Source organism: Fulmarus glacialis, unplaced genomic scaffold, assembly GCF_000690835.1.
Source record: "Fulmarus glacialis isolate BGI_N327 unplaced genomic scaffold, ASM69083v1 scaffold19775, whole genome shotgun sequence".
In the NCBI taxonomy this organism is placed as follows: domain Eukaryota; kingdom Metazoa; phylum Chordata; class Aves; order Procellariiformes; family Procellariidae; genus Fulmarus; species Fulmarus glacialis.
Genome location: NW_009213912.1, coordinates 64,451 through 87,884, shown reverse-complemented (window position 1 = coordinate 87,884; position 23,434 = coordinate 64,451). Strand labels below are relative to the sequence as shown.

The following is a 23,434-nucleotide window of genomic DNA, read 5'->3' as shown; positions in this document are numbered from 1 at the left end:
CCAAACGTTCTGAGCTCTTCCTTGGCAAAAACCATTTACAGGCAAGGATGATCAAATGCACATGTTATGGCTGAGCCTGGCTGGTTTAATGGATATGTTTGTCATTTTCCTTTCACCCTCAGCTTTATATTCAGGCCAGACGCCCTGAGAATCTGACCTTATCCATTGCCAGAGCAGCATACCATTCCCATCCCTTGCGGTTGCAAGGCGTGAACAGAGGAGCACCATACCAGCAGTACCAGCCTGTCGTCATGCTCGAGCAGGCTTATATCATCCAGTGGGACGGCAGAGCACCTGAGGATATTATCCTGTACCCGATCAACTTCAACAGGTACTGCCCTATGTTGTTAGAAAATGTTCTGTTTTCAAAAGGTCTGGAGCTTTAACAGTTTCCCAGGTTATTCACAAGTGACCTTTCAAATGTCTCAGCAATTTCTGAGAGCGTGGAAGCAAGGTGTTAATGGCTGGCACTTACTGATGCAAAGAGATGCCTCTGCTTTCACTTTATTCCAGCTTTTTTGCTGTGCAGAGACGTTTCTCTTTCCAGAAAGTTTTGAAACAGAATCCAAGTAAGTCCTGGCCTGCTGTCCCTGAAATCCCTCCAGGAGAGCTCTGGCTCTTGTTCATTTGTTTGTACTAGTTGCTGCACACATAATTTATCTCCCATATATATAAAGTGCAGAAATACATCAGAATGTGCACGGAGCTTCACATCTTCTGTAATCCAAACAGCACTGCAATCACTGTTTCTTTTTACATAAAGTTTTAAAACGTTAGGACTCAGTTGCAGCAAAATTGTAGGCTGTGCTGTATTTATTTCCCATGTTTTCTTCTGGTGTTATATAAAAGCAGGATATATCCATTTTAGATAATACCTTTTTCCCTTGCAATCTGTTTAATTTTGCATAATTTCATTTATGGTTTTTAGTACTGTTGTTCTTACTTTAGTGAAATTACTTGCATTTTGCACTGGTACAACTGTTAGGAGAGAGTCCTGCAATCCAGTCAGCTCAGCTATGACAGACATTGCCATGGTTTGCACAGAGGAGATGCTGCAAGAGATGAGCACCACAAAAAAATCCGTCCATCACCTTGGGTTCTGCAGTTTATGTGACTCCTCAGTTATTGATAAAAACACAATATAATAAAAGGACAGAGGTATGCAAATGAAATCTTCCATGATTACACACAGCCCAGCCACACACAGGCTCAGATTTGCAAAGCAGGTTTTTGATAGTTGACATGAAAGAAGTCAGAGGCACGGAGGACGTGAAGCAGCACGAACCGCTGGTAAAACTGGCGGGTTCCCCAGTCCATCCAGTATTATCCACCAAGCCCCACAGCCATCCTCTGCTCCTCCAGCAGAGTGTCACTGCTGTGGTTTTAGCTTAGGATAGTTTTGGCAAAAGCTTGAGCTCTATTTGGTTTCTCTGAACTTTGGAGCTGAAGAAATTTTGGGAGAAATACTGTGCTTAGTTCCCATTATGAAGCCCCATGGGAATGTAGCTGAGAAGGGCAATGTTTCATCTTTATACGTGCCCATTATAGTGAGTGACATATACCTGGTCTTGATTTAAAGATGTAGTAGCTGTAGGGCCATGACCGACTTGCTGGAGGATCAGTGTTTGGACACTTGTGCCACAGAGGCATTATTAGAATTAAATCACTGTTGTCTGTATTAATATATCTGTGCACTTTAAGGAAGAGGAAAACCCATTAGTCACTCACGGACAAGCTGAGCTTTGCAATTATTATCTGTCTTAAAATGATTAGCTATTTCCTTGCAATTGCAGAGCTAAGTCTTCCGCCGGGTAACTGGTGGTTACTCTGTCACTGTGCCAATTAATGCTTGCCAAAGCTTTGGCCCATGGTCTTCAAGCACAGATTCAAATCTGAAGGCAGCACTGGGTCTTTGGTAAAACTCAGCTTGAAGTTTAGCTCTTGTTCAAGCAGCAACTTAACTACATTTTACTATTGAAAACCACAATGTGGTTGTGGTTCTCTTTGTCTTGTGTGAAACCAGTTATTTGAACAAGGCTAAGGTTTGTAGATTTTTCTGATCCAGAAACAGTTGGCAAGGTATGTGTTTTGAAGAACTATAAACAAGAAATATACTGTAACGAAGGAAAACCACAATTTCACTTTACTTCATTTAGAGCATCTTGCTAAGAAATAATTGGGAATGAAATGTGTGGCCGCTCTGTGTACACCTCAGGCATGCTGGATGCTAACTGATAGGAGAGAGGAAACGGCCTCAAGTTGCGCCAGGGGAGGTTTAGATTGGACATTAGGAAAAACTTCTTTACTGAAAGAGTGGTCAGGCCTTGGAACAGGCTGCCCAGGGAAGTGGTGGAGTCACCATCCCTGGAAGTATTTAAAAGACGTGTAGATGAGGCGCTTAGGGACATGGTTTAGTGGGCATGGTGGTGTTGGGTTAACGGTTGGACTCGATGATCTTAGAGGTCTTTTCCAACCTTAATGATTCTATCATTCTATAATGTGAGACTTAAGGCTGATGCAATGGCAATAGTGAAATGTCCAGACTGCATGCAAAAACATGGAGAAATGAGATTCCTGTGGAAGGGTAAAGGAATTGAGGTGAAAAAGAGGAGTTTGAAGGAAAACAAATGCCTGCCTAAGCAGTTCCATGTATGACCTTTATTAAACATCGTATTCCAATCATTTCTGGAATGGAAGAAATCTCAGATTGTGGAGGCCAGAGTAATCAGAGTTAAAAAAATCAGGGAAGACTTTTACCTGTCTCAAGTGGCTTTATGTTTTGTTTGTTCTTTTTTAGTCCAAAATACTGAATAATCTGCCAAAAAATGAGCTCTTAACATAGTAACATCTGTGCAGAATATGTGATGCAAACCAAAAAACATCTGATGAACTTTAATAGCAATATTCTAGGATTAATAATTTCAGACATAACCTGAGTGAACAATTAAACTATTTTTAGTCTTGTCATTGTAAAATGTTGATAGATGTATCCGGGATGTTGCCTTTGCAGCTAGACAGCCCTCATGCTTCCGGAGCGATTTGCTCTACGCTGGCTAAAGGAAGGTCAGAGGGGAAATAGGGAATTTGACAGGGAGATGTGTACCAGGATTTGGATTTCTGTGGAGGTCAGGCATAGCACTGATGTTGAATACTTGCATGATTAACGCTTTCCTTGCCTCTGAAGCACTGTAGAAGACCCAATAGAAGTCATGCCAGTTCAGACGTCTATTAAAAGACTGGAACGCCTGGATTCCTGGGGTGGGCAGGAGCTGGTCGGGATGTATTCATGACCATGACTCAGCTGAAATTTCTGCGAGCTGCGAGTCTTGTGCAGTGAGTTCAGAGGCACCGCTCGGGTGGATGTACTGAGCGGAGGAGGACACCGGTTAGAGCACAGTCACTGGGCAGATCTTTTTCTTTCTATCGTGGGCACCTGAAGGGTTGCTGCAGTACTTGTATCTTCCTCGCACTGATTCAAACTCTGTTTAGAGTAAGTCTTCAGTGTCTTCACTTCCATCAAAATATGTAGCTAAACCAAACAAAATTGCTGTGTCTCCACGTGCTGCCATCTGCGCCCATGTGCTGCAATTTCCCTTCCAAAGAGAGATGTATTTGTTTGCATTCGTCAGGGTAGCTGTGTCGCTAGCTGGCTGATGGGCAAATGTAAAGCCATGGCGAAGACCCGCAGGCTGTGTTTTCAGGCTGCTGGGGAGCATAGCTGTCTCCGCAGAAATGCCTTTTTAAGCTATCGGTAGGGTTGTCTGTCTAACGGCTGGGAGTTTCCCTGAGAGGATGAGAAGGCGGCTGGGTATTGATGCTTCTGGAAAGAGGTAATGCAGGACAAGTAACTTCTGAATGTTTTGGCAAGTGAACAGAAGGAGAGCTCCGGCTGGAATTTTAATGACCGGGAATGAAGTGTGCTCCAGAACCAGTCCAGATCTGCTGAGGATTGCTCTCATCGGGCATAAAGTGTGTGCGACACCTTCATGAACAGAGGCCTCAAACCCCTTCTTCATGGGCTCCATCTCTTTGTTGGAGCGGTTTTGGCCCCCTCAGAGCTGTTTGTATGTTTTCTCGGGTTTTCTTTTCTGCTTCACAGAAGTATGAGAATTATCTGTAAGACTGAGTTAAGGGCTTTCCTCAAAATTACTATCCTGAAGCCCAAAGGCCCGCAGAGAGCATCAAGCTTGTTACGAGAGCGGGGAGAGGCTGGTAAGCCAGGAGGAGAGGATGGAAAACATTATTTGGTTGCAAGTAAGTGCCTCCTTTCAGGTGCTGGAAAACAGTACAAAGACTGGCACTTCATAGAGTAAGCAAAGTCAGAAATGAAGTCCTTCAATTTAATGACCTAGGCTTTATGCCTGTGCAAATTTTCTAATCGCAGAAGAAGCTAAAGCAAATACTATTATCAAAGGCACAGTGCTGTTCAGTAAATCAGCCAGGCTTCTTTGTGCTATCAGCAGATCTAAAGATAAGAATTAAATCTCCTCAAAGCACATATCTGAAGTATAGTGTAATGAGTTGTGTTGTTGAAGCAGCCTGAAAAGCAGTGGCAATTAGATTAAACATTCCTTGTTTTTAATGAGCACAGGCAAATATCTCTATACTTGGTCTGTTAAGGCTCAGAGGGAAGGGTTTTCCCTTATTAGGGCTCTCTGCTGTGGTTCGACAGAGAGAATTCAGGGAAATGTGAGCAGCTAATAGGATAAAGGGTAGTTTTTGTGGGTAGATGGCCACAGTCCTGCAAGCAGGGGCTTTCGTTTGTACTGCACCTCTCCTGAGAGATGCTCCAAGGACAGTGCAGGGCAGCCTTCCCCAGGCTCTCTTCATCGGCACCCTCATAGCTTCACCTGGAGGGGTACAGCGAGGCTCATAATATTGATGTTCGTTGGTGCTTTGTTGCAGAAGTTGGATCCTTATGAGAGTCTTTAAAAAAAAATTGGCAGGGGAGGGCCAAATTTCTTGTCAACAGCAAGCAAAAGCGCAGATGTCCATGTGTGCGCCTGGGCATGCGTTCAGCCTTCTTTAAAAAAAAATTGGCAGGGGAGGGCCAAATTTCTTGTCAACAGCAAGCAAAAGCGCAGATGTCCGTGTGTTCAGCCTTTCCCCTGTTTGTGCAGGGATGGGCACAGGTGCACTGCTTGGCTCCTGTATTTGCTAGGCTGGACTCCTGCACTAGGGCTTGTTAACATATTCACCAGTGAATAATCTAAATTATCTGAAAATTCAAGAGCCTGGAATGAGTTTGTGTCTAAATTCTTCGTTAAAAATAGCGGAGCCTTTGGACGCTGGGTGATATGAAGCCTCCAGGACGCTGCAACCCATCCAAAGGTGGAGATTTCAGTGCAAGCAAACTGATGCAGCCCATGCCTGCTCTGAGACTCTGGGGGACTTGTTATATTTGTATTTGTCAGGGTTGTGTAGGTAGGTGTTTTTCCTACGGCTTCTTATTCAATGCCAGTCTGATTCATACTTTCAGCTACTTGTCATTTTTGCGATTAAATTCCTTAGCGGTGATAAGGTCTGGAGGAAAACAAAGATAATGAGACAAGGCTAGAATGTGCTTGCTGCAGACTTGCCCAGTTTATGGATATTTCCTAAATTGTTTCTTTTTCAGATTAGTTCTAAATGAGCTCTTCCTTTTGCTTCCCAGATTGATAAATGCACAGGAAGGCAAAATTAGTATTTCAAAGTGGAGCTAACAGTTCAAGGCTGTGACTGCTTTCTTGTTCTTGTACGTCCAGGAGTTCTGACCTCGATCCCCCAGATCTGGATGTAATACAAGTAACACCACCACTATTTCCAATAATAATAAGTAAAGTGCTACTTGGGTTTCATAGCCTGCCCCTCCTGATAACATCTGTAATTCGGAGTTAATCATCCACACAACACAGAAGTCAGCAGATATATTTGAGTTCCCTTCTGTCTATTTAAATCCCTTAAATTACCCACAGGTCAACCAGTGGATGAAAGCCACAAGATATTTTTTTAAAATTGGAGAGAAGCTAAAACATTTGCCAAAACACCAGGTTGCAGATTGCACCGTTTTAGTACAGCTGGGCCAAAAGCGGGTGCTGACATCGCCAGGTTCGAGTGATCCCGAAGCCCCGTCTTTGCCTCCCCGCCTGCGGCCCTTGCTGCGCTCTGTCCTCCGCGGCTTGCGCTTGCAACTGGCCGGTGGCAGCGGCCGGGATTAACAAGGTGACTCTGAGGAGAGATGTCCTTCCTGAGGTGATCGTTTTACAGCATGAATTAGAGCATTCTGAGCATCAGACAGTCCCCGGATGGCCGTGGCAAACCAGGCTGCTTGTCACTTTGAAGCCTGGCACGTGAAACCTGAAGGTTTTTCCTTGCTTTCACCCTTCTCCTGGCCCATGGAGTGGGGCTTGGGGCTCCTCAGGGCCACCAGCCTCTCCTGACCTGATGTGCATCTGAGGCACAGCGGCAGGAAAATACAAAACACACAACAGTCAGCGGCAGAGTACTTGGGAACGCATTAAAAAAGATACAAATTGAATTGGGATGTGGTTCTTCCATGAAAGCATGTAGGGTGGGAAAAAAAGATGATAAGATGATGTACTGTATTTAAATGCAGGAAGTTCTTGTTTTTGCTTGAATACAATTGTCTGTGAGCCAAATGCTGTCTGAGTCAGACCCAGGTTTCATGAGTATCAGCAGAAGTGTACTTCAGGGCAGGATCCCTTCTATAATTTGTTGAGCTTCGCAAAAGCAAAAATCATTCTTGTTGCCTAAGGAGGCACGTGGGTAAAACCAAAAATTTTAATTTATATCAAGAGGTGGCCTATACTTTTCAATTTTTAATGGCATTTCCTAAATGGCAACATTTAGGAAAGGCATTTAAATCCCAATACACCCAACTCTAGTCAGCTAAACACATACCTAACTTGTTACTATTCCTGCAGCAAGCGGTCTTCCAGAAGAGTCTATCCTTAATAACAAGGTCTTGAAAAAAATTGCTGGATGTTTGCCCAGTAGCCGTGTTTGTCATTGTGGGGGGTTTGGATTTGTTTAATGGACTTGAGTTGAAGGCAGAAAATTAAAAAGAAATCTAGAAAAAGAGAAGGAGCGAGTGACAGCTGCAGGGAACCGGTGGGAAACGTGGGTTGAAGGGGAAGAGCTTGAACTGAGAGAAAGTGGTGAGGACCTGGCCAGGTTCCTTGCAGCCCTTTCTCCACTCTTCTCAGCACCTGTGAGATGTGTGGGTATTTCTTGCTCCATTTTGCCCACCAGTGATGCTGATTGGAGAGGAGGCGGCTTGTCCTGAAGACAGGTTTTATGCCAGAGGAGATTCAGCCTGGTGCTGAGCAGGTTGTTGTGAGGTTGGGAGACATTTTTGGAGAGAAAAACCAGCTGTATCCTGACTGGGAGCAAGGAGCATTGACCTCCTGTGATTTGTTCTTGGGATGGGTTGGAGGCTGAATGGTGGCTTTGCTTTTTTTGTCTTTTGAAGTTCAAAATTCAGCCTGTGAGAGACAAACTTAACCAAAGCAGCACATGGGGATTTCTGCTTAGTTCCCATATTATGAACAGGAAAGTTTCAAATTCCCAGTTGTCTCACTCCCTTTGAAAGTTCAGCTCACGTAGATGTTGACCAAAATGTCAGAGGGGTTGTTTTTAAATAGGAGTAATAACAGTTGGGGGAGACTGACTCACTGGATGAAAGTCTCTTGTTTTTTCAAGCCCAAGGAAAAAAAAAGTAATTTTTAGTTGTGTTCTACAGCATTCCCTCATTAGCTTACCCCAGATTTTCATCAGTGAGATCAGGATTTGGACTGTGCACTTCCACCGTCATCAGCTACGTGACACACCATGTCAATAAACATGGTGGAGATGTTTTCTAGAGTAATATTCATCGGCTTAGAAGTTCCCTTAGCTAAAATACAGCCAGGATTGATGTCCAGCATAGCCAGCAACCCCAGCACTAGATCATACCCATTTGCCCAGGACTGATACTCCATCCGATGTAGTCAAGGGGCACGTTCACAATATTGAACAAGTGTTATTTGTCCTCTCCCAGGCGGTGAGAGTCCCAGACATGCACTCTTTCTGTGTCTACTCCAGCCAAATCTCACCTCCAAGTTACATGACTCACTTCACATCCCACCACTCACAAAAGTCTCCCCTCCTTCGCCTGCTTGATCACGTTTCTGAGTGGCTTTGCCTTTGGGAATTTGGGGTTGAGCTGGGGAGGTTGTTCTGAGGGTTGTAAATGAGGTATGTATGTGTGTACGTGCAGATCTGTATCTACCACATGTCCAAGAACAGGAAACCTCTTGCCTGCTTTTTTTGCCTTTCCCTTGTCCTTTTTTGCTTTTGCTTATCCCAGGAAGCCTGCTCATTGCCAAAACATAAGAATAGTTTTTTAACACTTTGCCTGATGTTTTTGCTCCACCTGAAAGAGCCAGAACTGCAAATGCCAATATCCTGGTGAAAAAAGAAAGGCTCCTTGGGTTTGTTTCACCCAACCATTTCCAAAAGGAAATAAACAGGCTAAATACATTCATAAAAATGCATGAAACACACTGTGGGGATTGTTGAATGACAGTAACAGAGGGGCAGAAGTATCAGGTTTTATATGTGCTGGTGTCGGTGGACTCTCAGAAATTTTCCAAGTGGTGTTTGAAACTGTTAGAACCCACTAAATGCTGACTTTTTGCTGGTGCATATTTAGCTTTTCCCCTTCAAATGCTGATTTTTTTTTGTAAAAACACCTAGGAAAATGTTGACCTGATTAAGAACAAGAATGAAAAAAAGAAAGAAGAATGTTTCTTACTTCTAAAATGAACTGAACTTTATCACTAGAAAAGATTGTGAACACAGTTACTTAGTTTTGGGGTGAAAATATCTTAAATAGCTCGTTAGTTTTCTGCACATGTTAAGATGGCTTTCACTAAACTGACAGCTAATTCCAAAGTCAGACTTTCCACCTGAGAATATTTTTATTTGTTTCTCTTGCAAGAAACTCCTAAGAATGAAAGTTTAAAAAAAAAAAAGGTCCTGTGTATTGCTACATTGGACAGCATTTTGTGTATCGATAGTCTGACTTCTACCCCTTTGGTTTTTAAATGATTTTTTTCCCTTTGTTTGTGCTGATCTGTAAGATGAGAGCATCTAAAGTTACAGATGTTCCCACAGCATTCAGGCAGGGGTCTGAAATTACTCTGAATTCGTAATTTGGGATCTATTATGAATTCAGTGTTTTCTCTTCTTGCTAGTGCTGCGTGTGTCCCCAAGCCTCTGGGGCATCTGCAAAGACACCAGCTGACGTGCCGGTACTGAGAGCGGCAGAACAAGGACTTATTTTTCTTATTCTGTCTGCAAATATTCACCCCAGAGTAGCAGCTGGTAAATAAGACAGAATGGAGAGGTCTAAGCAGAGGAATGAAGCAGAAGCCACAGTTTATTGACCACCCTGAAAAAGATGAAGGCTTCCTGCACTTGAGACCCAGCTGGGAGGTCAGTGGTGGCCAGTGCAGTGGCTGAGGAAGGCACACGCACATCTGTTTTACCTTGAACGCAATGCCCAAGATGTCCCATGCCTGATTACTGCTTGTTGCCTGAGGTTGCATTTCTCCCTCAGTTTTGGCAATGGAGACCAGGCATCTGAGCCCCGTCCGCTCAAGCTGCAAGGCAGAGTCCTGTGGACCGTCCCGCAGTAGCGCTGCTGTTTCTTGCTTTGCTTTTCCTGGAGATGGTGGAGCCCAGTTCAGCCACACAGCCAGGTATTTGGGAGGGTTTACGGCGGATTTTGCACAAGCTGAAGAAACAGAACTGAAGTAAAGAAGTAAATAGGAAGCTGTTAAAATACCACTAAATTAAGCAGAAAATAACCACCTTATTCTTTCCTATATTTACATAAAGGATAACTTCTAATGCCTTCCCTTCCCACATCTCCTCCCACGCCCTTTGTTGTGGGAATGCACTTCTTTCCACCTCTTCCTCCACAAACTCCAAAGTAGGTGCTTTTCATTTGATCCCTTCAATCTCGATATAATTTATTTCAGCATTTCCCTCAACCTGCTCATGTGCACACTAGGCTCTAGCACTCATATTCCCAAATGCCCCGGGGACTCAAGAGGGTCGCAGCTGTGGGTTTTTTCATGCTTTTTTTTTTTCTTTCACTCTCCAATTGCCTTTTCTAGTGCCTTTCTTGTTCCCCAGGGAGGTGGCAGTCAGTGTAGCATGGCACCAAAGCCGGTTCCCAGCATCTGAGGGAGATGACAAGATGGTGTCTTCAGGGGATGAAATGTGCTAACGCAATGCAAATCACCCTTATGAAACGGCCAAATGTCTTGGGACTCCGTCCTAAAAATATTCCACAAACATGGCTCTGGTGCATTTCTTTCATTTCCTCTAGTCGGAGGCCAAATAATCTGAAAATATATCCGTTTTCTAGCTGTCCTGTGTTATGACACAGCTGGAGTTGGTTAAAATCTAGAGGGCAGTATCTGGCTTAAGCCGATGGGTCTTTGTGTGGCTTTGATTATTATTCTAGAACAGCCTGTCCCCTCTTCCATCCTGTAGATAGTTTTGCTTTGTTTTAATGAGAAAACCAGAAAAAGACTGAAATAGCTTTGCTTTTGTGCTCTCCATGTGTAACGCAAAGTAGAGGTCTAGGCATGCAGATTCCCAGATTTTTCCAAATCGAAGTGGTTTCCCCCCATTTATCGCTCTGCAGGCAGGGATGGGTGGCAGGTCATTTCAGGGGAACTTTGGAGAAACTTTGTCTTCCTCAGGGCCCAGAAAGACAGCTGATGAAGGTGGTATTTGTCTTTCTCTAAGTCAAATTTATATTCTCACATTTTAACCAGGAAGCCAGGTAATTAAAAGAATACCTTTAAAGCCTGGATGGTTTTGGTAATATGAAGAAAGCTAACCATCGTACTGGTTCAGGCACTTTGGTGTGGTACACTGAGCCACTTCAGAGGGTGGAAAGAAAAAAAATAATTAAGCTAATTATATTGGTATTCGGTTTTTCTTTTCAAGTGTAAACTTCTTGTGGCTTTCTGCTTTGTACCGTACAAGTGCATCCCACAGACAGGAAAGGGTGTCGGGTTTTGTGGAAGATCCTTCCCATCAGTATCTGAAGCGCCCCGTAGCTGCATCTTTTGGCTCCGAGTCGTGTAACAAAGGTTTCTAATTTGGAGCCAGTTTTTCTCTCCATGAGGGTGGCGATGCAAACTGCAGGATAAAGAAAAGCTACGGGGGCAGTTTTTTGTAAATTTATGCATGCTGAAATCGTGATACACAAGAGTTAAGAGGTTAGTTCACTTTACCCTTAGTTATTCTAAACTGACGTTGAAGAAAGAGCAGGGGAGAGGGAGATTTTAATGGAAACCGTAATAATAAACTTTGCTGTAAAGTGGAGGAAGCAGGTCCCTTTAGACCGTGGCTCTGGTTCAAGTCAGAGATTACTTTCTAATTCCTGAATCCGTGCCCCCGGTGAAACGTCTGCTGGATGCCGATTCCCCCTCCCGCAGCAGCTCCGGATGAACTAAAACAAGCCCCGGCTGCCTCAGGAGATGCGAGTGGGTATGTGACTGGTTGTACCGCAGCCCTGTGGGGCAAGGAAGAGAAAATCTCTGGTTTTAAGCCATCCTGGCACCTGACTCAAAGTCCTCTGAGGTCAGCCGGGGTCCCTGGATCAGACCTTCGCAATAAGCAGCCGTTGTTTCCAGACAAAGCAAAAAAAAAATCTGATTTTCTTTGGCTTTGAGGATTTGTTGTATTTTTTTAAAGGAGGAAGAGAACCTCAAAGGACATTTCTTTGTTTTCCCCTGAAGACTGTACTCTTGGCTGCAGACCACCTCTCCTGTACTCAAGCCCTTAAGTGCTTTTTCTCCCCTTCCCCCTGCCTCCCCTTTTTGCTGACAGAGGAGACTGGCTGCGTGTTGCCCTCTGCTACCCCAGGGAAGCCGTTTTCCAGGTGGTGGCGGATATCTACCAGCGTCGGACAGGGACGGTGCACAGCGTAAAGCACTACCTTGCCGCTCCTTCCCGGGCCAGCGCTCTCAACAGGACCGGCGAGCGGCTCTTCTATTTCGACAGAGCGTCGGGGTGAGCCCTGCATTGCCCCTGAACGGGCAGCAAACTCTTGGGGTGTTTCTCTTAGCAGCCCCAGCACCTCCTTTCCCTTTCTCCCAGTTAAACTTCAGGCCCATCCATCTTGCATGGTCTTTTCACTGATTTCGGATCAAAATGGAGTTACAGGCTGGAGTACCTGGGTTAGGTCTCTGTCTGTATCACTGAGCGGGGATTTGCATTGCCGTTAAGAAAATGGCTGTTTTCTTGCCTGGACTTAGGTGCTTCGAGGCATCCCTGCTGCTCAGATTGCTGCGGGTTTGGGTGCAGTGTAAATATTTGTTAAAATCCACTGGACCCCAAAAGGCCATGAAAAGGAGCCCTCTTGGGACTGCTGCAGCTCCAACACTGAGATAGTTTGGGAAGTTTCAACTTCTTCATATTCCCTTAAAGGGAGATTTCTAAAATCATCACACTCTAAAAATTAGATTTTGTGAAAAAAGGAGAGCACCATAGTACATCTCTTATTTTGAAGGCATGAAGAGAGTCCTAGAGATCTTGCACTATCTTTGTAAGACTCTAGGACACCTTTGGTTAAAAAAACATATTACGAAACCGTGTTTCTCAGTCAGCTAAAATAGTTAGGGAGGAAAAAAGTGTTTTGTGGTCTAACCATGGGTCCCATGACGCTTCACCTGACTAAGTAGCTACTTCAGGAATCAATCCACAAGTGCCAGATTTGAAAATGAGATGGGATATATTTATTCATTCGACCATAACACATGAGCAATCGAATCCCGGAATGCCTTCCCTGTGACCGGGCTCCTTGCTGATGGCCAGGTCTCTCTCATGATAGGAATTGTGAAATAACAATTTGCTAATTAATCCTCCTTTCCTCCTTTTTGGGAAAAAAAAAAAGTTGCCCAAATTCTGTAAACTGAATAGTGGGGAAAATGGTTACACGTGTGCATCTGTGGGGGAAGAGCCACTAGCTGCCAGCAGCCATTTGGACCTGGTACATGCAGATTGATGGGTCTAACCTAATTCTGACAGTATCAGCCTTTTGGTTCTCTCTTTAATTCAGCAGTGATTTTTTTAGCCTTTCAGAGTACAGAAGGTAAGGGATTGGCTTTTTTCTTTTCCTGTTGTTGTTTTTTAAACTTTATTTCATAATGAGTGGGATGTTTCCCCTTCTTTTTTTAACCCCACATGCTGGATCCTTGGAGAGGAACCAAGCTTACTCATTCTCTCTTCCAGACAAATAGAAACAAATATTTAGTTTTAAAAGAAATAGAAAAAAAAAAATCCCTTCAAAGCTCATGTATCTTTTTGATCCTGGAGCTGAACTGAGCTGTTTATGTAGTTTCCTCAGCCTGAATTGCAGAATGGACACGATTGAAAACATACTTAGAACAGCTAGGAAAAAATTGAACTCCAAAGGCCAGAAGACCTGGCTGCCTCTGAGCTTTTGGCATGCATGCCTGGGGCTAAGCTCTGCCTGCGGGCCAGGACCGTGCAACGAGGAGAACCGAAGGGGAGATGCTGATATTTCCAGGCAGGCCTGTCTCCTTCTGCACAACAGCCTGAGCACCACTGCTGCTCTTTCTCTGGTGGGATGCCACCACGGCTGGGAGCAGCGTGGGGTGCCTGGGGCTGGAGAGGGTGTCTGCCCGACATGACACTCGCCTGGTGAAGGCAGCTGGCTTGGGCGTACGGGCTGCAAGTGCTGCAGGTCTCATCATGCCAGGATGAGAGGGGAGCTCGACCTGCATCCTTGCAGGTCCCATTTTGCAATGGCTGCCCCGTATTACACTGGTCTAAGACAGAGTTGGTTTGTGATGTTGGGAAACGGGAGGGATAATGCAATTTAGCAAGTGCAGACCCTGCCTCTACTCAGCTTCTCCTCTACGCACGTGGTGGCTCTGATCCCTCCGTTTGCTCTCATTTGTAGGTACCTCTTTGTTCACCTGCAAGCCCACGAAGCTCGGAGAGGACACAGTTACTGCTCTCAGCAAGGCTGCGAACGTATTAAAATCATGGCGCACATGTACCCAGGGGACTCCTGGAGCTGTGACCCAAACCCCTTCCCGCAGAGGCCAGCAGCTGCCCAGCGCCCCGTGTCCCAGCACCCAGCCGGGCCGTGCAGGGCGTGTGGGGCCCCGCAGGTACCCGCCGCATGAAACAGCATCTGAGGTTATGCAGCAAGTGTGCATCCACACAAGGTCAATTTGTTTTCACAGCATATAAGGAAAAGCCGTAGGGAATTCCCACTCGTGAATCTGCCCAGCATCTGGGGCATCTGCCCCTGTAACCTGTGTAGAGGGAAGGGGTTGCTCTGAATTTCTGTAGCTTTTTGTATGATGCCTCAAAGATAGCCTCAAAGAAATTGCCCAACTGGAAGCATGTGAATGCATATTCATGGCACCTTTTTTCCCCATTTCTTTCTTTTAAACAAGAAAAAAAGGACTCTTGAGAAGGCTCAGATTGGATTAACTTTGAATTCCAAAGTACAACATTGCTGCTGAATTTCAAACTGGGAAGAAATTCTGGTTGATAGGAGTGACTGGAAAATTAGAGCCAGGTTCTCTTCTTATTTACTGTAAATTCACCCCATTCTAAATCCTGTAGAATTGTTTCAGGCTCATACAAATCTGCACTTGAGCTTATAGCCAGGCAAAATATATGAAATTAATATTCAACTTCTAAACTTACTTAGCGGCAGAGTGACCATCAGAGGTCCCTTCCATCCAGCATTGCCACAATCCTTTGATAAATGATGTCTTAATGATGAGCACTTACGTGAGAACCAGGATCACAGTTTGAAAAAAGAATTCTTAAAGTTTTGTGATGCTTGTGATACGAGCATTTGTACCTGGTGTCATTTTGTTGATGAAAACCAGTTAGCAAGCCAGTTTTTAAGTTTCTGTCTCTGGTGTAATTGCAGCTTGCTATCACTAGCACACCCTCGGTCAAGTATATAAGGATCCAGATCCAGTCTCTCCGCAGGGCGGACATACAAAACCACTTGACATCCGCATTCATTAAGGTAGGTTGTGTTTTATCACATTTGAAATGCTGATTAAACAGGGGAAGCTTTATCTCCAAGGAAAGTTACTGCAAAATCTTGCTGAGTCTTGGCAGAAAGAAATGGGAAGTTCCCCTGGAAAAGGCAAGTGCATTGTTCTCCGCTACAATTAGCTCCATTAAAGTCACTGGGAGTTCGTATTCTATTCAGATGAGGATTTCAGCCCTTAAGGGAAAAAAAGGCCTTTTATCACCTCAGAAGAAGAATTAACACCGCCACTCTAATGTAGAGGAAGGGGGAAAAAAAGCACACCAGAAGTCATTGTTTACAAAGGTAAAAAAAACAAGTTTGTTTTTCTGATTTTCTCTGCTGACATTGCACTAGAAGATAAAAATAACTATAATTCACTACTGAAGGGGTTTGGAGCTGTCAGGTTGTCCCTGCACATGCCTTTTATGTCTGTCTAGATGGTGAAGGGTGACTGAAATCATGCTTGCAAGGATACTGTCCAGGCTTACATACCTGTGTGCCGCTGAATTATAATTAATGCTAACAAATGCCAAGCAAAGCCGGTACAGCATCCTTAAGGAGTCTGAGCAGCCAAGATTTCTTGCCACATGCACTGGCTGCATCATCAAAAATTTATTCAAAACCATTAGCAAGCAGGTGTTCCTGGAGGCAGCATCCTCACCTGCGGTGAGGCGCAGAGACCTGCGTGTGTGCAGCACTCGTAAGACAGGTGTAGTATCCACAAAGCTTCTTTGCCTTTTCTAAAGCTTTAATGCAGAGTATTGTTTTTCAAAGGAAGTTTTGTTTCTGACACATGTACTCCTAGCTGAAGTAAAGGCTGGGCTAGCCAAATGATAAAGATTAATCTCTAAAGGAGGATTCTTACCCTAAATCTTAAAAGATGCAGGAAATTTGGAAATAAAGAAGTGAAGCAGAGGAGCCCCCACTCCCAAAGCACATGTTTTGTTCTTGTTTTGCTGAATGAAATGCAAAAGTTAGAAACGTTTTAGATTTATAACCCAAGCTCCCCAAGGACTGAGGGAACTGGGTGCAGCAGTGCCCAGCTCCAGCTCCCGTGGGGCTGCGTGAGCCCTTGGGCTGGCTCCTCGGCGGGCCTGCAGCGTGCGGACAGGGGCAAGACACGCAGCGGGGCTGTTTCATTTGCCAGCGTTTAGGTTGGTTTGCAGCGGTGGTTGCTCTCTGCTCCATGTGCATCCAGACTTTGACACACTTCCCAGGCTTAGGAGCGTGAGACAGCCAGGACCAGGCAAAAGATTTAGTCTGTCTTTGCTCCTCCTCGCTCCCCTCTGCCCAGACATTCATGTTTCCCTTACCCTTGACCCCCTATTGCGTTCAGCATCCTCCGACATCTTGCAGAAGCCACTTTTTAACACTTGGCTCCGTCATTCGGTCTGGCCCTATATTCCCTGGAGGCATTCACATGTCTCAGATTGATGGGATGTATCTGAGCTCCCTGGTGCCTGCGGGCTTTGGACGACTATGTGGATTACAGTGGCGTATCCTGGGCTCAGCATTCTGACCTCGGTATGCTGTTGCTTTCCTTGGTGGAGGTTGTGTCCTCCCAGGCTGGGCTGCCCCTGGGATGCTGGGGAGATGCACCAGTGCCAGGCACCTCCGACAGCCTTTGCCTTTCTAAAAGCAAATATCGTGGCACATCCTGAGAGGTGTAACCTGGGGAAGGAGCCCTTGCTGTAGGAAAGGAGGAGAGTAGGAGCCACTTGTGCTCCAACTTCTCTGGGGCACTGGGGCAGCCCTACCAAGAAGGAATATTTTGGTTTTGATATTTACATTTCCAGGGAAAACAAAAAAAGTCCATGTGTCGCCTCTATTCCCCCATCTGCTGTCTCAGCACCCCTCCCTTGCTCCGTGGTCAAATCTGCTTTGCCACGTGACAGTAATTTCCCCCACATGGAAAGAAACTGTATTAAGACTGAACTAAGCATTTTACTCCAGGATTCTCGGCTTCCCAAATGTATCTTCCTAATACACAAAAGATGCTGATGACCTCATTTCTCATGTTTTTGTACCCCATTGAGAACTAAGGGTTTTGCTTCCTGCTGCCACTGACCATCTATCAGTGAGGTCACTACACCTGTACTAATTATACATTTAAAATTACAGGGTGTACACCTTTGATGTTTTCCTTGCTTGTAACTCCCTTCTTATGGAGAAGCAGGATCAGAGTCTGAATCTCCCCAGCCTGCCTCCATAAAACCTACCTCTGTTTTTTGTTGCAGATAAATGACACAGTTTTCCTGTTCAATAGCCGTGGGATATTCTTCATGGTGCTAGATGCATGTTCAGGAGCAGTCGTGAGTAGGCGGCACTTTGACACAGTTACTGGTGAAAACGCTGCCAGTGCAATAACTGATTATGTTCAAACATTTATAAAAGAGAGGTAAGCAAACTGCTGAGAGCCCAGTTCATGTAGCAACCCGTGGCTGATAGACAAAGAAAGGAAAATGACCTACTTTCATAATCAAACCTGTGCTCTGAAGAAATCTGGCCCAGATTAAATATGTACAAATCCCAAATATCACCTAGATAATAAGAGAAGCAGCATCTCTCTCCCAGGATTGCACAGATTAAAGCAGACAGAGACAGGTTTTCTGGAAAACTGTCAATTCCTTCTAAATTAACCATTCATTTTCCAGCATGGAGTAGATAAAGTCCTTGCAATGGCATTTGCAATCCTGTGCACCTATTCCCGGTGTCCAGCAATTTCCTGGCAGCCGATGATTCAGTTTTCTGTTTCTGAAACGAGTTGGCTTCTGTTTACTCTTACTGATTGTTTTTGCCTCTTGTGACAGATGAAAATCGTAGGTGTGCCAGATTTTCCAATAGGACTTTTCTTGGGTGAGCCAATGAATAGACCTGCCTGCCTGCGGGCTCTGTTACCTTGCATGTGTCCTGGCAATGGTCTGGATCATCTCTGTTTGTGTCTGTCCCACATTCCTTGTGGTTTTATGTGTCGCCACATAAACATGGAACAACAGGCATTTATGGATAAATTCTTGGCTGCTGGCAGAAGCAGGTCAAATAACCAGAAAACAGACTTTCAGTCCAATACCTTTCTGAGCAGTTCATGACCAAAGATTTGAAAACTCCTGAGTTTTACATCTGTGTTTATGCACATGAGTACGTACATGTATCAAACGTGCATGAAGTGACATATATCCATGTGATGCCTGTACATTCGGTTTGATTTTCTGAGAGGATGTGTATTTTGCTGGTCTAGGCATTCAGCTCAATGCAACCGGTTGTGCAACCTGTAATTCGTTGCAGGTGCAATTCACTGGGGGCTGACAGCACGTCTGTGAGGGCCAAAGGCAGACTGAGGCTTGACTGAAAATCAGACCCAGCATATAGATGGTTTCAGAGTCTCAGGACTGTAAAGCAACTGAATTTCTTCTGCGGCTGAGTGTCATGTTCCCATAAGGGATGCACTTGCAAACAGCCATTTGTGCTTGTTTTGATTCCGTGTAAAGCACAGGTTTAATTTAGGAACATTTGAACAGAGGCTTAAACTTAGGAAAGCTTACGTGTGATTGAAATCAAAGGGATTTAAGCATGTTCTTAAAGTTAAGCAAGCTCTTAAGTACTTTTCTGAATTGGAGCTTAAAGGTCTTGCAGATTCTTAACAAAGTAATATTTTGCAATCATGCAGTAATCGCTCTCCTTCTCCTCAGATCACTTGTTCTCGTGTGCTCTAGAGATATTGCAGACGTGGCGGGGAGCTCTGAAATGTCTGTTTTTACCAGGTTAGGTTCAGCAAAGCCTATTGTCTTCCACAAGGAAGGTAAATGTATTTATTCTACCACGTTTCTTTTGCTTAAGAATTACTGGTGTGTTTCCCTACCAAAAATGTACACATACTTACATAGTGCTTATCAATCCTACCACAATATGCCAGTGTAACCTAGTAAAAACCTCTTGGCTTAGGGATGGTGAGAAATAGGAGAGTTATTTCAGGGTTTTGATGCTACTTCACCAGTGAGAAGCTGCATGCTGCAAATTTTTCATCCTAAAGGGAGCTTGTTTTTCTAACAACAACAACAAAAGAATCATTTGATAAAGATTCCATCTCTAAAATTCAACTGCTTTGCAAGGAAAAACAATCAAAACCCAATCATTATGAAGGGTTGATGAATAAGAAAATAGCCTGAAGTGAAATAGGAGCTTTTTGGTTTTGGTTTTTTTTTTTGATTTAAGGAAGGTGAAATCACCAGTTTTGGAAAGTTCTTATTACAGTTTTACCTTGGATTGCTGCAAGAAATCCATTGGTATCATTAGTCCAGTAAATCCATGCTGGGTTTCCTACTGGAAAATGAGGGGCTATTGAGTCCAGGTTTGGATGAATAATTTGGAATTTTGAATAATAAGGAAATCAGGAAAACAACCAGCCAGCTTGATTAAGATTTCATTTGCAATCTCTCAAGCAGAGATCAGATGGAGAACTGGCTGTATTTCCAGCATCTTTTTTTTTTCTTGGGGGTTTGGGGATTTTTTTCCCCTACTGCTTTACTGAAATTTATATCAATTTCTGGTTCAAGTTTCAAAGCTCATTGCTATGGCTGTTCCAGGGGAGGACAGCATAGTCTTTACAGCAGAGACAGTGATTTCACCTCGGTGCCTGTTGGATTCCCGAGAAGCTGTTTTTTTCTTTCATCCTTTTAAAAGCAAAAATTTGAGGTTTTCTTTTTTGGTTTTGTCCTGCAACTTCATTGCTTCATTCTTTCATCAAAGCCCTGAATACTTTTGAAACGCATTTTTTTATTAAAAAGCAATCTTTTTTGTCTGTTTTGTCAAACTTTGTTCACTGAACCACCTGTGCCGCTCGCTTGGGCACAGCACTTCCAGGTCATTTTGGGAGCTCGGTTCAGCCTCCAGCACCCACTGCTCCTGGGGCACAAAAAGCAGCAAGCAGGGCCACCACCATCCTGGGGACATGCTGGTTGGTGGCCATCTCCTTGTCCTGCCACTTCGGTGGGATGCTGGTGTCTGGCGGTGGGACCGAGACGCTGCTGGCCGATCACCTGCCGCCCCTGTTTTGCTTTTCTAAGGGCAAGGGTGTTCACCCACGTGTCTGCCCTGATTTCCAGTCTGGGTAATTATGTTCTGCTTCATGAGCTTTCTCCCGCTGATTCAGGTATGCGCACTGTTTGACTTCACAGCTCCAAAAGTGATTGCACGCAGGACTGGTCCATGCTGGGGGGCTGCGTTTCAGGGCAGGCTGGAGCATTTCTCCCAAGCGCATATTGCTTCTGCCAGGGATAATGCAAAAAACCCCCGATCCCTTAACCCCAGCAGGATCAGGATTTAGGGTCTTGTTGCCTGGTTTTGCAAAACCTTATTTAAATTAGAAGTGTTTACAGGAATAGTCTCGATCCAACCAGCTGCAAATAGCCTTGGGAGTCTTTGCAATGAAAAGCATAATATAAACACAAGACATTATTATTAAAATGGAAGAATACATAATGCCTTTGTACTCTGTGATAACAGAGGACCAGAGCAGAGTCGACATGGGGAATAGTTTAGGCATAACAGGAAGAAACTGATGTAAACTAATAAAAGAAGGATTCAAAGTGCCTAACCATTTTCATGTAGTCAAATATGAAAAAGTACCAATGCTTAAAAATAAAGAGTAAAACAATATTCCTGCTAACTGACATCTGGGAACCTATCTTAGCTTATTGAAATACCTGCAGATCTGGGATGCGGTGAGGTTATGGCTTCAGCGAGGCTCATCCTCTCTTTCATCACCCTTTTCCTCTCCTAAATGTTCTGTTATTTTAATCCAAGGAAAAAGAGAAGGCCTGAGAAGTTTCTGTGATGCGTGGAGGGAGTCCATGCTGTGCTGCTAATAAGGGAACCGACCCATCCAGAGGGTCACTCTTTTTGTGTCTGTTTTTCAGGGAGTTTTGCCATGCTTGGCTATAAAGGACAAGCCAAACCCTCCTGGATTAAAGTCCTTAATCATGCTGGTTATCAGAAAGCTGCTTCTCTACAGCATTATATTCCCTTGAAGCTGAAAGAGTATCGATGTCCAGCTAATGCCGACGAGTCGCTAAAATTCGCTTTTCCTCAGAACCACTTGGAGCACATCTCTGCAGAGCCCGCGGGGTAACGCCAGCCAGGCAAAGCCCACCGCTGTCACCAAAACCTGCTCTTGTTTTTACGGGATTGTACCAAACCGATGGTGTTCACCTGTATATTTTATAACTAATAAATATATTCTCATCTTACCCACGGTGGTAGAGCTTTATTTTTCAAGCAGTGCCTCACAGGGCAGGATGGGAAAAGCCTGTGGGCTGCCCTTCCCAAGGAGAAGTGTTTCAAAATATCCACGATTTGGGATCAAAAGGTAAGTTTCAAAGGCAAATAACTGCTCTCTGGTATCACAGGGACTGGAAATGAAATTTGGCGTGGAAACTTTAGCAACATCCAGGGAAACCGATGAACTTCAGCAGAGGTAGGGAATTCTCCCTTCAGTCCTGTTTTCCCTCCATTAATGTCTGCTTTTAAAAAAAGCTAAGCGTCCATCGGCCATGGCATCTTAGGTGAACTCAGTAACATCTGCTTGCATCAACGGGTAAGCATGCAGTGATCTTACAATAATAACTTTTAATTGAACTGAGTATATCGGGTGCAACAAGGAGTTATAAATGTGTTTCTGTCTCTAGCTAATGACTGATGAAGTGATGTTTGTCCAACTGATGTGAACATTTAATTAAAGACCTACAGGAATAAAACTCAGGATAAAGTATGTGCTGTGTTGGGTAAAGTCTTGCGTTCCTTTCAGACAATGGGCGAATTGATGATGTGAACATTTAATTAAAGACCTACAGGAATAAAACTCAGGATAAAGTATGTGCTGTGTTGGGTAGTCTTGCGTTCCTTTCAGACAATGCGCGAATTGACTTTCTGCTCCCATTGGGGACTGAAATACTGCCAGTATTAGTGGCTAATTCTCTTTGATTTTTTGTTTATGATGCTGGTTTTTGAAGTAAAGACAAAAATAGAGCTTTGTATGCGAACTCAGAAACAACTGATGACCTCACTGACTACAGTTTAAGTACAAAGTTACCCTGAAATGATGACAGACTCATTTTGGTTTGAACATGATGTTACTTGGTGACAGCAGGGAAGGGGCGGGCGATTTCAGACTATCCATGTCTTTGTCACACAGGTTGCTCAAACAGGTAGGTGAAGGCTTTGTTACTAACGTCCCGTCGTTTCTTTGAAATTCTCAGAAATGGCCAAACAAGTTGCTACAGGGAAAGGTTAGTGTTTTGTTGGCCAGACTTTTGCTCCCTGGTGAGTTAGTCGCTCTGGCATCCGCACGCCGGCCAGCTGATATTGTGTCTCTGGGCAGGGACTGAACTCCTTGGCTGGGACGCTTGCCTCCATCAGACTCATACCGCCTGGTGGTCCTCGGACGTGGGCTGAGAGGACACCTGAAAGGTTTACAGGCAGAGGGGGAGACTGTGGCTCCATCCCGACAGCAGGTAGGATGCAGTCGGGTTTGGCCAGGGGAGAGGTCCTGGCTTGCTAGAAAGTGTGAAGAAATCACTGATGCTGCTTGATAAAGGTAAGATAAAGAGTGATGCACAGGACATCATGGGCCTGGGCTGGCCCCCGCGGGGAGCGGTGGAGGCTGACATCCTCGGTGGAGATGAGGAGCGGTACAAGAGCCTGAGTGGCTGGGACTGACCCTCCAAGGAGCTCCCTGAAGTCCTTTTGAACTCCTAGTAGTACTTAATTGTTATGATTTCTGAGGCTGTGCAGGGGAAGAAAAGCAAGATGTTTTTGGCTTGTGAGCATAAGCCCAACGTTGGAACAACTACTTACAGAGCAAGCTTTTAGCTTCTTGCAGATTTATTTGATAATCTGTGACAGGTCCAGACCCTGGATCCCAATAAAACGTTGCAGAGCTCTAACTCCAGGCTGAGACTAAACAATTGGCAAAGGAGGGGCCTGGTGAAGGAAGGAGAGGAATGTGCCTAAACCTCTGAAAAATCTCTATTCCTCCTCCCGCCCTAGAAGGAGAGCAAATGGGCAAATGTCCTGGAGAGGAAGGCGTGGAGCCGTGGCGAGCCAGATGCAAACAGTGAAGTACCACAAAAGCAAAAAGAAAAATATTTACATCCTGATGCAGTTATTTGGGTAGTTAAAAGCAGCAGTTTGAAGAGGTTCAGGATGCTGTGATCCTCTTCAGCCACTGCACACGCTTTCCTTACCTTGGGAGGGAAAAAAGGCTTCAAAACCAGGGACGCTCTGCAGAGGGTACAGTTCCTCCATGGACCCTTGGGACATTCAAGACGATGTTTTCAAAGG

At 44.6% G+C, this 23,434-nt stretch overlaps 1 protein-coding gene across 1 annotated transcript in view; it reads left to right on the top strand.

The window, feature by feature from the left end:
- The window catches only part of TMEM2 (transmembrane protein 2), a 47,965-nt gene extending 26,741 nt beyond the window's left edge, over positions 1 to 21,224 (top strand). Inside the window, exons 14-20 of the mRNA XM_009578379.1 lie at positions 123 to 331; positions 11,896 to 12,078; positions 13,994 to 14,207; positions 14,987 to 15,088; positions 17,335 to 17,495; positions 18,787 to 18,896; positions 21,013 to 21,224. Coding sequence (XP_009576674.1) covers positions 123 to 331; positions 11,896 to 12,078; positions 13,994 to 14,207; positions 14,987 to 15,088; positions 17,335 to 17,495; positions 18,787 to 18,896; positions 21,013 to 21,224 — 1,191 coding nt within the window. The remainder of the gene's footprint in view (positions 1 to 122; positions 332 to 11,895; positions 12,079 to 13,993; positions 14,208 to 14,986; positions 15,089 to 17,334; positions 17,496 to 18,786; positions 18,897 to 21,012) is intronic.
- Positions 21,225 to 23,434: the final 2,210 nt, after the last annotated feature.